At 36.6% G+C, this 13,808-nt stretch overlaps 1 protein-coding gene across 1 annotated transcript in view; it reads right to left on the reverse strand.

Annotated features, from left to right (window-relative positions):
• Positions 1-13,391, reverse strand: part of LOC106100940 (DNA-directed RNA polymerase III subunit RPC1) — an 18,445-nt gene extending 5,054 nt beyond the window's left edge. Inside the window, exons 1-21 of the mRNA XM_013280005.1 lie at positions 13,217-13,391; positions 12,910-13,045; positions 12,135-12,284; positions 11,446-11,787; positions 10,655-10,809; positions 9,850-10,027; positions 9,266-9,403; positions 8,510-8,707; positions 7,897-8,021; positions 7,445-7,556; positions 6,732-6,964; positions 6,419-6,519; positions 6,095-6,230; positions 5,594-5,707; positions 4,433-4,552; positions 3,649-3,728; positions 2,946-3,059; positions 2,355-2,512; positions 1,327-1,499; positions 682-786; positions 3-61 (exon numbers count right to left, since the gene is read on the reverse strand). Coding sequence (XP_013135459.1) covers positions 3-61; positions 682-786; positions 1,327-1,499; positions 2,355-2,512; positions 2,946-3,059; positions 3,649-3,728; positions 4,433-4,552; positions 5,594-5,707; positions 6,095-6,230; positions 6,419-6,519; positions 6,732-6,964; positions 7,445-7,556; positions 7,897-8,021; positions 8,510-8,707; positions 9,266-9,403; positions 9,850-10,027; positions 10,655-10,809; positions 11,446-11,787; positions 12,135-12,284; positions 12,910-13,045; positions 13,217-13,260 — 2,971 coding nt within the window. The 5' untranslated portion in view covers positions 13,261-13,391. The remainder of the gene's footprint in view (positions 1-2; positions 62-681; positions 787-1,326; positions 1,500-2,354; positions 2,513-2,945; positions 3,060-3,648; positions 3,729-4,432; positions 4,553-5,593; positions 5,708-6,094; positions 6,231-6,418; positions 6,520-6,731; positions 6,965-7,444; positions 7,557-7,896; positions 8,022-8,509; positions 8,708-9,265; positions 9,404-9,849; positions 10,028-10,654; positions 10,810-11,445; positions 11,788-12,134; positions 12,285-12,909; positions 13,046-13,216) is intronic.
• Between the last annotated feature and the right edge of the window lie 417 nt (positions 13,392-13,808).

Below are 13,808 nucleotides of genomic sequence, written 5' to 3' on the forward strand. Positions count from 1 at the left end.
GCTCCCCCCGTGCCGCCGCCGCAGCGCGCGCACCTTGCTCGCCAACGAACTCAGGAACGCGCTGACACACGATGTAAACTAAATTTTAATTATTCTTTCTTTCTTTCTTTCCCCCTTTCTTTCTTTCTTTCTTACTTTCGTTCTCCCTTTCTTTCTTTCCCCCTTTCTTTCTTTCTCCCTTTCTTTCTTTCTTTCTCCCTTTCTTTCTTTCTTTCTCCCTTTCTTTCTTTCTTTCTCTCTTTATTTCTTTCTCCCTTTCTTTCTTTCTCCCTTTCTTTCTTTCCTTCCTTCCTTCCTTCCTTCCTTCCTTCCTTCCTTCCTTCCTTCCTTCCTTCCTTCCTTCCTTCCTTCCTTCCTTCCTTCCTTCCTTCTTTCTTTCTTTCTTTCTTTCTTTCTTTCTTTCTTTCTTTCGTTCTTTCTTTCTTTCTTTCTTTCTATAATAAGTCAATTCCCATTTATAGCAATTATCTCTCAACAAAGAGGATTTTTATTGCCACAAAAAACTACATTAGAAATCTAATACACACACCTTAGAGCTAGTAAAAAAATGTGGCAAGCTCAGCAGTTTTAATAACACTAAAAAATGTTCTAAAAAGAGTCACCGCCATAACAGAGGTTTTTTAGAGTTGCCATATTTTTTTTCTGTATTGCCATTTGAAAGTAAAGAAGAAAATTAATTACAGTAATTCCTTTTTGAAATATTCAGGACAGGTCTTGAAGTCATCCAGCGCAAGGGTCTCCTCCGCAGCCACCACGATACCGTCCCCGTCCAGCGGCTCCTCTTCACTGAAACGTTAAATTTATCCTAAATACTCCCATTTATAACACTAGATTTACAACAATCGCTATACAAAATGTCGCGACGTGATCTATTGATGAGTAGCGAAATTCATGTTCATGGAAAAATCGAGCTGCTTCCAGAATATTCTATCGCAGCGACATCTGAATTCAATTAGTAAAATTGACGTCAAACACTCAAGGTGTTTCTAAAATGTTCTATCGCAATGCTATCTGATGGCAAGTAGAAAAATTGTCGCTCGTCAAATATTCAAGGAGTTTCTAGAATGTTCCTTAACGCTATCTCTTGACGAGTAGCGTAAAAGACATTTCTTTTTCTATTACAAGGCAAAGGTTACCTATTTGCACTGAACACAGATTTAAATACCATAGATCCTAGATAAAAATAACGGGTGTGTCATATTATTATTATTTTAGGTGACATACTAGCAGCTAGTTAGGTGATGTGTGTGTTGTATATCTCGGAGATTTAAGGTTTGTCTAAAGCGTTGACTGTTGGAGCCGTGTCATGAGTGTGTCATGTCGTACCGAGCATGGCACTGCGCGCGCACGTGGTTGAGTACCCGCGCGAGGTCCACCGGCCGGTCCTTGCCCTCCATACAGCTGGGGTCCAGCCCGTCACTGCCGTAGCGGAACTGAACTACTTCGCCCGTCGCGTTGCGGACTGTCATATCATACTGCAGCACCAGATCCTCTAAGGACTGAGGAAAATTTTAACTGTATCCTTTCTCATCATCATCTTCCTCCTTATGCTACTTCTGTAGTGTCCAAATAACTCTATCATCCGTCATCTCAGCCATCACTCATCATGTCACCTTTCATGCAATACATCCATCTCTTTCTAGTATCACTTCTTGACAGATATTTAATAACAGTCATAGGGTTTTTTCACTGGTACTTTCTGTGATCGGTACTATATCGGTTGTCAAATTTAGTACGCCATTTTGGAATGTAATATTTAAGAAAATTGTAACAAGCTCCATCTATTGTTAAATTCTAGCCACATATAGCAATTTTTCATTATTATTTATAACCTTTTTGGTCCCGGTGAAAAAAAAACATAGCCTATGTTACTCACTGTTAACGTAGCTTTTAAATGATAAAAGAATTTTTGAATTCAGCTCAGTAGTTTTTCAGTTATTCCAATACACAAAAATACAAATCTTTCCTCTTTAGCACAGACTACATTCTAACCAAATAATGTTATTTAGATGCCATACATTTTTTAAGTCGGGACATATTCATGACACCTATTGGCAATTAATCTTACTAATATTATAAATGCGAAAGTTTAGATGGATGGATGTTTGTTAGAGTTTGTAGCCTAAACGGCTGAACGGATCTCCATAAAATTCGGCACAGATGAAGAGCATAATCTAGAACATATAAGCTACTTTTTATCCCGAAAATAGTTACGATTCTCGAATGATTCTATTGCGGTTTTAACAACAGATAGCGTTAGTAATAATTATGTAAAAAAATCAAATACAACTGTCCATGTCTCCTCCATATATATAAATCTCTTTGTATCCTTTCAGAGTATAATAAAATCTCACCTTAACCAGTCTTCTCTGCAGGTATCCGGTTTCCGCAGTTTTAACAGCAGTGTCCACCAGACCCTCGCGACCTCCCATCGTGTGGAAGAAGAACTCAGTAGGAGTTAAACCTGAGTAGAAACTGTTCTCCACGAAACCACGCGCTGCAGGAATCTTTGCTAAGATAACCGAGAAATAATAGTATATACTAAAAAATATTAACATTTAGCCTATAATTTTGGCCTTAAGGAACTAAAAAAAGTTTTTTTAATCGATATCCCTTAAGCTTAAGCATTTATGAAGATCCGCAACATCCATCCATCCAAAACATTGCATTTGTAATAATGGTAAGATGTGTATTTCGAAAAGCGGGGTATTTATCACACTTTTGCCTGCGAATCCGTTACGGGGAATCAAAACTATATAGCCTATGTTTTTCAGATTACATTCTACATTTGTGACAAATAATATGAGATTCAGTTAGGCCGTTTTCACATAGTAATAAACACAAACATCCATCCAAAATACTGCATTTATAATTAAAGTAAATTGTATATTTTGGGAAAAAGAGAAAGAGATTAGGTCCTCCCTCAGGGTTAAAATAAAACTTACAATGTCTCTCAAAGTGCGGCAGCGAGCGGTCCTCGAAGCCGTTGGGCACTCGCTTGCCGTTCAGCGCCTGCTGACCCACGCACGCTATCATCTGAGATATGTTGATGTTGGAACCTACAACCAAACAAATGTACAGTTGCGGAAATACGCGGTGTTACACTTTCAGGAAAATTATAATACATTGTTCCTTGCGAGATTCTGGGTCTAATAGAAGACCAATTAGGTAGAAGACAGTTGAGAAAAATGACTGAATAAAAATTGTAATTAGTCGTGTACTGCTGATCAACCTTTTTTCGGATTATTCCCAACCGTGACCCTGCTCTGTCTCCACGTGATAATAAAAAGTTTCATTAGTCCCACCTTTTAGTCCGACCATCACCAATAAGTTGACAGATGGAACCCTTATGAAATAAAATAAGTTCCAACCGTCGTCGCAAACGGTGGGATGGATGAAACTTTTTACTCTTATCTGTTTCCACATGGGGACAGAGCAGGGCGACGGTTGGGAATAATCGCTTTTTTCGTAGAAATATTTTAAAAATACTGTTTTGTTTCTATTGGTCATAGTTCCATGTGATCACAATGTGTACAAAATGTTTAATATATCGTTTTTAAAGTGGAATCCCGACAGATAACCCAACTGTACATAAGTGACATGAAAAGTTATATCTTTTGTGTAATAAAAAGAAATTGTTTATTTTACCTTTAGATCCGCTCTGGGCCATAATAAGCGGTGCATTGGTCGGATGTAATTCACGGAAACACGCTTTAGCTGCTAACTCTCTGTGACGAGGAAAATAATGATTTAAACACTAGCTTGTAGAAGAGGAAACAATACTAGAACTATAATTTAAAAAACTATTTAACTACGTCGTAGTATGACTCCAAAAATCAAACAAAAAAATGGGACCCACCTGCAATATTACCTTTCGAATAAAAAAAGAATTATCAAAATTGGTCCACTAGCGGCGGAGTTATGCCGTAACACACATAAAAAAAAACATACAGACGAATTGAGTACCTCCTTCTTTTGGGAAGTCGGTCAAAAATTAAATATGTATTCTTCCAGAATATGTTTTTATCTATGGAAAAATTGTAAGATCCATGCAACCTTTTTTGAGATACGTAGTAAAAAACATCCATCCATCCATGTAAACTTTCGCATTTATTATATTAATAAGAAGTAAGCCCAATAAGACAAATTTAATCATAACATGCGAAAGTTTGGATGGATGGATATCTGTTACTAGATATCTCCAAAACGGTTGCATCATTATAAAATTTATCATAGATTTATAACTTAGTCTAGAACACATAACTTAATTTGTTTTTTAATACCGCACGGGTACAAAGTAAGAAAGAAATGTATAATGAATTTAATTCAATAAGTTATTTGAATTATTAATATCTGGGTGGTCTGCCACCCTAGTTTGGATACCACTGCCCAACGGGGAAATCAAAAAGATTTTTTAATGTATTTCAGTGACCTGATGCTGCTAAGCTCGCTGAGCATGACAGCCTCCAGGGTCTCCTCCACGGTGCAGCCCGGCTGGCACTGCAGCGTGCCCTTCTCCATCTCCAGGATGTAGCCATCGCACTTTGAATACCTGCCATCAAACAGAACATCCATCATTGTACCCTTGGGGTTGTCGTCCACCAAATAATTCTATTATACGTCATCTATCATTACTCCCTTCTTCATCATGTCACCTTTCACGCAATACATCCATCTCTTTCTACCTCTACCTCTATCCGTTTACACAACACTTATAAGTAAAATCAACCATATGCATTTTAATTAAGTATTTGGCAACACTACACTAATATAATAAAATATATACATACACTTCTTTGTAAAGTAGGATTTTTTCATAATTTAAGGTGGCAAACGAGCAATCGGCCACCTGAATCCACCGAAATGGCAAGCGACCGCTACCTAGACTTCCGCAAAGGCGGATGCGTTGCCTACATTTCTTCTACGGAGGAGACGTACATAAAGAGGACATTTCCCCTTACTATACGTCTCCTCCACTTCTCAGTCAAATCCACTTTTCCTTCCCATCCTTTCCTTTTAAGAAAAGAGTGGAAATGGACTAAAATTAAGCCATAACACTTACGATATCACAAATCACAGCATATTGTTAAATAATTCTTTCTTTAATAAATACCCATACATTTAAGACACGCTTTAAGCTTTATATTTTCACGCTATTTAATTTAGAAGGTAAATAAATTGTAATAAAATGGAACATACAAGAAAGGGACATAAACTACAAGCCAATAGCAACAATCACACAGAAGACAGGCGTGAAGTGGGAGCAATTCCGCGCTTCGTCTGATGAGTGTGGTCCCGGTGGCCCAACTTTAGTCCCTTTTTCTCATAAGAATAGGATTGAAAGGGAACGTGGACGGTGGAGGAGACGCATAGGAAGAGGAAATAAACTTTTCATGTGCGAGTCCTCCGTCTATTAAAGGTAGGCAACGGACCCGCTATTCCTATGGGAAGCGGTCGCTTCGCCATTTTGGCGGATTCAGGTGGCCGCTTGCTCGTTTGCCACCTTATAATATAAAAAAAATCAAGGTTGCCATGGTTACTTAAATTCTCAACCAATAGCTTGTTATTCGAGCATTTGCAAATTATCACTTACCCTGATTCTAGTAGTTTGTTCTTAGCTTCTATAAGTTTTTTCCCCGGCGTCACGTCGATAATGCCAAAACTAAAGCCTCTGTTCATCATATAATACGATGCCATGCGAGCTAACCTATAAATAAATTTATACAAAATTTAATTTTACTAAAAAAAAAAATCTTATGATTTCTTAAAAATCCTACTATTATTATAAATGCGAAAGTTTAGATGGTTATTTGTTAGAGTTTGTAGCCTAAACTGCTGAACAGATCTCAAGGAAATTTTGACATATAGAGGATAGTCTGGAAGGACATAGGCTATCAATTTTGATTTTTTTTTAAATTCCACGTGGACGGAGTCGCTGGCCAAAGCTAGTATTAGAATAAACGCAATATTTATTGAAAAAAAAGCCTTCCTAAATATACACTCCAAGTAACTATAAGTACCGAATGCATGATATCCATCAATGTTTTAATTTACAATATAGAAGTTACCCTACTTTAAGTAGGGCAAAAATAACCTCCACATGCCCCTGACAGCGTACTCCTCGCCCCAATCCCGCAGCAGGATGTAGAAGATGCTGGTCTTAGTTCCAGAACCTAATGTGCTCTTATCCATTGATCCGCAAAGAAGCTCGGAATTTCTTATTATAACATCTGAAAAAAAAAACTTATTAAAAAAACACAAAATAACGAATTTAAGCAAATGAAAACTTTACATAAGTTTTTTAACTTTACTTTCTCATATAACGAGTTACATTTCGTTACATGAGAGAGAAAGAAGATATAACAAAGGAGTTAGAGTGAGACAGCGCTATACAGAATAATTGAGGTGTGTTACTTACAAGAATCCTGGATGCACATATCTTGGTTGCTGGTGTAATTCTTGCCTTTCACTTCTAGATTGGCTTTTACTTCGCATTGCTTGTTAGGTTTCATTATTAAACTGTAAAAAAATCATATTAAATTATTTCTAAACAAATTATTATCTATACTAATATTATAAAGGGAAAAGAATTTTATTTTTGTATGTATTGAAATAACTCAAAACTACTGTGCTGATTTTAAAAATTCTTTCACCGTTAGAAAGGTAATTTATCTGCGAATAACATAGGCTATATTTTTTTTACTATTTTTAAGTTCTACACTGGGAGATACCTGAATATCTGTTTCCCAGTCCAGAGCACCCTCGGCTTCAGTATAGCTGGCGGAGGCATGTCGATCCTCATGGTGCTGTCAGGTCCCGCCAGCAGGCAGCTGGCCAGCTGCTGCGCCTCCGCCTTGCTGAGGAAGGTGTCCCGCTGCGTGATGAGGTACCCGCCCGTGATGAAGTCCTGCGTCGCCGCTATCAGCAGCTCTCCGTTACGAGGAGTTACCAAGTTGGATTTGTTCTGGAAAAAAATTGATATAAATGTCTCGTATTTAAAAAAAATCTGTTTTTATATGTTTTAATCTTTACAATTTGATCTATTAATAAACTTGGTACAAGTAACTTAGTTTACAGAACCATCTCCCATACAAAAAATTAACAAGTCTTTTCATCATAATTCAATCACATAATGTTTTCGTCTAATAACTCTGACGGCGGAATACTGAAACGATTCTTAAACACTTCACTTCCTTAACATCGTTTACAATCTGACAATATTAACATTTTATTGCCATATGGAGTTTAACCCTGGCATTGATGAATAAAAATGTTACATATTAAAATCATCACATCATCATCACCAGCTCACTATACGTCCCCACCGAAGGGCTCGGAGTCTACCCTAAAAAGGGGTGTCTAGGCCATAGTCAACCACGCATATTAAAAGTACCATATTAAAATGTCGTTTCAATATCCTGCCCTATCAGTAAAAAATGCTAACCCCCATAAGTATGAGCGCCTCCGCGCGCGCCTCCTCCGTCTGCGGCAGGTGCATGTTCATCTCGTCGCCGTCGAAGTCCGCGTTGTACGGCGTGCACACGCACTCGTTGAAACTGGGACAATCTTAGTTTTCAAGTATTCATAAATCTCTCAATTAAAGCCTAGATTCAAAAATTTACCAAATAATGACACGAATTAAATAATCCGTCAAATTTTGTAAGGAATTTGGTATTTATTTGTCGCATATAAACGGCGTTTCTGTATTCGGGTGTTTGTGTCATTTATTTAGTGAGCATTTTAAAATCATTATTTCCAAAGGTAGACGATAGATGGCGGTATTATTCATTAAAGCCTCACTCGTTTATTATAATTATTTTTGTTTTTTTTGCATTACTAACGATAAACAGATAAATAAGATTAATTACTTTTAAATTTTAAACATATAAGATTTACCGGAAGGTCCTCTGCGGCTGCACGCGCGCGCGGTGGCACATGATGGACAGCTTGTGCAGCGACGGCTGCCGGTTGAACAGCACCACGTCGCCGTCCACCAGGTGCCGCTCCACTATGTCCCCGCACTACCACACACATTTTTAAACGATGGAATTAAAAAAATGGTCGTCTAAAACATTCCCGCGTACATCTACTTTTGACCAGCTACCTTCCAAAGTCCCGCCCAAATCGGTCCACCCGTTCCAGAGATAGCGGTTCGTTCGTCATTTTGACAGCGCGAATTAAAAACAAGTAGCCTATGCCATGCCCGTCTGTGTCAGCTACCCTTCAGTGAAAGTACGGTCAGGTTATCAGTGAGTAATATAGTACTTACAGGTTTTTAATTATTTTTTAATTTTACGTGGGCGAAGTCGTGAGCAACAGCTAGTGTTTTACATATGAAAATTCATCATTACACTTCATAACAAGTTTCATTAAAATATAGTGTCTCAAAAAAAATGTTGACAACCTCTGGATTTTCACTTTGACATTTCCAATCCAGAGGTTCTCAACCTTTTCTGCTATTTAGACAATATATTTTGCTGTCTCTCATTTTCGTGTTTCTGTTTGTTACCTTAAGTTCGTGTGCGATTTTCTCCCTGTTGCCGTATTTGAGGTATTTCTTGTGCCGCAGGCCGCGCTGCTGCACGTAGTTGGCGCCGGGGTGCACGTCGGGCCCGTTGCACACGAGCTGGCGCAGCCACTGGATGTTGGCGGGGAACACGCGCTCGGGGTACGTCAGCACTTTAGCCACATGCACTGGTACACCTACCTAATTTTAAATAATTAATATAATTGTTACTAGCGATATCAATTTAAACACTCCACTAGAGATCTGGTCAGAAATACGCGCGAATATTAAAATCCTTTTAATGACATTGACAGCTGTCAGCTAGGGACGTGACGTTTATGCTGATAATCTAGTGTTGCGCCAATTCTACAGCACGGTACTAATTTTTTTCTTAACACTAAAGAACAAATATCATGTGAATCTATAAATCTATACTAATATAATAAAGCGTAAACACACTACTTTGTGGCGTACTCAGCAATTACAGCATATTTTTGAATAATTCTTTAATAGAATGCCCTACACTTACGTTACGCTTTAAGCTATATATTTTGACGTTATTAAACTTAGGGGGTAAATGAATTGGAAAAAATTGCGGACAACAACTAGTACTACAACAAAGAGAAAACTTTTGATATTAACACAAGAAGGAATATTAGAGGAATAATACTGTCTAGTTGAGATGAGAATCGAAAATTATCTTTGATTCGGACGTTTTATTATAAAATGATACTTTGAATATTGAAATTTTTCCCTTACCTCTTGTATCTGCAAATTAGGATCAGGGGAGATCACAGTACGACTAGAGAAATCCACGCGCTTTCCTGACAAGTTACCGCGGAAGCGTCCCTGCTTGCCTTTTAAACGTTGTACTAATCCACGACCAGGTTTTTTAGGCTGGGAATAATAAAAAGAAATATATAAATATTCACACTGTTTACTCAAGGACAATCAAGAGCAAACCATATGTATGCGTTACATGAATGTAGAAGTCAAGCCATCACAAATAGGTCTCTGCCTACCGTTCTGGGTTAGGGGCGTGAGTTATGTCGTAAATTACAAACTTCAGTAGCGTTTATCATCAAAACAGTTCCCATTTCTCTATAAAGAAATGTAAAATTTTACACAATGTGAACCAAAAGGCCTTCGACATAACAAATAATGCAAAGAGACTCCAGATTATATTGTTTCGGGATAGATAAAGTACCAGTTTGAAGCGCCCTGAGTAGATAGCCTCTAAATTTCTACCACACACTCTTTTTTCTAAGAGTGTATGTAGTTAAGGCCAGGGCGGTCCAGGGCGGGTCGCCCAGGCCTACCCTGATGCTTGCTGGTTCTAGTACCTGCATAGACATGGGTATGCCTGACATCTCGCTGTTGATGTAGAGCGCGACGTGCAGCTGCAGGTAGTCCCAGTCCTCCTGCAGCAGCTCGCTCTTGCCGCCGCTGGCGATGTGGCGGCCTATCACGTCGTTTATCAACAATATCTCTGATTGCTTCATTGTTAGATCGTCTTCGTTACTGTGGAGTGGAACGAATGTATTTGATTATTCCAGAAACTTCTGACATAAACATGTGGAAAGAGTTTCTTGATATGTAAATGATTCAATCTTACATGTATTAAACTTTCATCTTATAATCAAATTTTGTTTTTTTTTTACGGTGACAAACGAACTCGCCTAAATAGCGAAGAACATCCGCATATGCATATGCTTTGCCTACCCTTAACTAGCGGGGAACGGACACGCACATAAAGAGGATATTTTTCCTTCCTGTCTCTGTCCGCAAGCCGCGTTTGTTCCAGGTAATCTCCGAAACAGCTCGGCCGATTGCGACCGGACTTTCACTGGTGGGTAGCAGACATGGACAGGCATATTATAGGCTATTTTTTTTTAATTTCACGCTGTCAAAATGGCGACCGGACCTATCTCTCGAACGGGTGGAACGATTTGGACATGACTGACTGGAAGGTAGCTGGTAAAAAGGTAGATGCACGCGGGAATATTATAGACAATTTTTTTTTTATTCCACGCTAACGAAGTTTGCGGGCGACAGCTCGTATATCAATATTTTCCATCCATTGAGTTATAGAATTTCTATCACTAAATAAATAAAACGTAACATATCAAAAGTAAGATGGTAACTTACGTGCCAGCTTTAATATCAGAGATAACACTAGGCCGTATGCAAAGCGGCGGCACCGGCAGCCGCGTCAGTATCAGATCCTCCGGCCGGCAAGCTTTCACATTCATACCGAGGAGGGGGATGTCCTCATCGGGGATACGTCGAAATAAATTCAATACCTGCAAAAGTCACAATTTAAATTTACTAGTTTCATACAAAAAAAACAATAAGTATACATGAAGAATATAGCCACTAGTAATATTCCCGAGCGGTGTCATCTGCATGCATTATAAAAACTTTTTTCATTGTTCACACTGAATAAATCTATAATAATATAATATTACAAAGAGGAGAGCTTGTATTTTTGTATGTATTATAATAACTCAAAAACCACTTGGCCAATTCTAAAAATTCTTTTACCATCAGAAAGGTAATTAATCTGTGAGTAACATAGGCTATGTCTTATATTATTTTTTAATTTCACGGGGACGTAACCGCGAGCAACAGCTAGTCTGTCATACATTGCTATTGGCTGACAATTTAAGTAACCATGGCTTTGCTTCTTTTGCTGCTTTTGTCTCTTTCTTGCATTGCGATTTATTTGAATTTACTCACCCATGGTCTTCAATAATGTGAAAATATATAGCCTAAAGCATTTCATAGGTATTGATATTCATTAAAAATTAATAATTTAAAAATATATTATGATTGCTAACATCCTTCATAACTAGTGTGTTTTCACTTTATTGTGTTAAGTATAGAACTATAGGTTAGTTAAGCTACTAACCATAAAAACAATAACACTCTAGTCTTACCTCTAATGGAGTTAATTCAATAATAAGTCCGCTGTTAATCATTGCTGCAACCTCTTTATTCTGTTCCTTAGCTTCATGAAAATCTTTAAGCACATTCACAACTATAGGATCCAATGATTTCTTATTCCGATACTTGTCGTGTATGATCTTCAATATTCCAGTAGAACTTTTCTTAACAATTCCATTCAATGATTCACAGTACATACATTTGTTACAAGTTTTAGCTTTCTTTAATACAGCTGCTCTTAAAGTCTTCTTATGCAAATAGGAAAGTTCCGGATTATTGAATTTACGTCTGAATGATTTCTTTATTTTTTCCGGTAACATTACTTTCGCACAATCCTGTAAAAAAAACATTTATTGTATAAAATATTTATAGCGTCAGTGATACAGTTAAGCATTTAATCAGACCAGAGAAAAATCTGCATGTCCAGCTTTGATCGCCAATACTTACTAGTGTGTTTTTTTGTGTGTGTGTTTTTACAGGGAAGGAAAACATTGTGATGCGATCTGCACATATTAGTGAAGTAATTCAAAGATGTGTGTAGTGTGTGTGTGATTCAAACTGTAGTTGTTTTAGGTTAGGGTCTGAGTGACCACAATTTTTATAGTTACTGTAATAACAATGGTTCCTACTTGTCTATGACATTATCTGAAATGTGAGCATAAACATAATGCTCTAAGCTTACCTTGCATATAGTCTGCAGAATGGTAATGATGGAACGAAAATATCCAACATGGAACACAGGTAATGCCAGCTCTATGTACCCATAGTGACCCACACACTCCGCCAAACCAAGGCCACATGTCTCACAGTCTGCATGCTTCTGATTTGTACCCTGTATCACAAAATTTCTCCTATCAATGTTATTAAATGAATATTATCAACAGCTCCTATACATCTAGCAGTTGCTCGCGACTTTGCTCGCGTGAAACTAAAAAATGTAGCCTATGTTACTCACAGATAAATTACTTTTCTAACAGTGAAAGAATTTTGAAATCGCCTCTTAATTTTTGAGTTCTTTCAAAACATAAAAAAATACAAATCTTTCCTCTATAAAGAGGAAAGATTTGTATTTTTATTATAAAATATAATATTAGTATAGATTATAAGCCACTATTTTTTATTTACAACTTTCATATTTTTTAACTAGATAACTAATTAAACCTATTTAAAGAACTAGAGGTTTTAGTTTGATTTAGTCTATGATGTGTTCACGTTTTTTGCACAGTAATTAACTGTATTAATGTTTAAAAATTTATCTTTACCAATTTTCAATTAAAAATAATTTAATTTAAACACAAGTTTACATAAGAATCATTGATATCCCACTACATTTAGTCAATTAATTGTTTAAGGAATCTGTTAGAGTAGTTTTTTTTTAAATAAAAACCAATAATAACTGTGAGTGAATGTTTGTGTTTGTAGCTTGTATGGACAAGACAATAACATAACTGAAATACCATTCGTCTGTCCAGTACGCCATAAACGGCGGGAACTCTTTGCCCATCCTGAGCGTATAAGTTCTTCGTAATGACTTGAATATGAGCCGCTTGTTGAATATTGGAAGCACTGTCCACATTAAATGTGACGTGAGAACTGAAATTAAAACAAAGCTTATTGATAAATTTTGCAGTAACATATTTAGCTATTATAGCATTTTTTTAGTTTTAAAACTACAGTAGACAAAAGAAGTGATAATCGGGCAAGTAAATTCAGAAATATTTGTAAGAAACACGACGATAAATTTGTAAACATAACCTAACTTACATCTTTCTCCCAACATATGTTTCGCGATATTGTTCTTTAGGCATTTTTAGTAATCATAAGACTTATGTATATTCCTTAAATAATATTACACTATTTCCTTTACATTTAACTAAACTAATACATATATTTTTCCTTTTGCATATTCTAATGTTTTGACGTTTTGACCACATTTGACATTGACATTACAAACAAACAGTGTTATCACTTATCAGTAGTAAAGTTAAGCATAACAACTTAAACGCTTTATTTCATTACTGTATTTTAAATGTCGTATATGAAGTGCTTACTTATAATATCAATAAAAATCATAGAAATTAAAAATGGAAACAATATGTTGTTTTAACAATAGTTTTTAAAAGTGGAAGATTTCTCAGTTCTATTTTGATTTATGAAAGTGTTGCATGAAAAAAAAACTGAAAATTACCACATTTTCAAATTACTCTTATAATATTAGCGTTAATCAGCCACGAATAAGGCCTTTAAACATATCGGAACAAAATATCTTTTCCAACTAAAATTATTAATATCTAAATTAACCGTTACTAGAAGAAAATGCTTCTCAATTATAAAACGTATTTAACTAATTATTTTT

This window comes from Papilio polytes, unplaced genomic scaffold (assembly GCF_000836215.1).
Source record: "Papilio polytes unplaced genomic scaffold, Ppol_1.0 DF824024.1, whole genome shotgun sequence".
Classification (NCBI taxonomy): Eukaryota; Metazoa; Arthropoda; class Insecta; order Lepidoptera; family Papilionidae; genus Papilio; species Papilio polytes.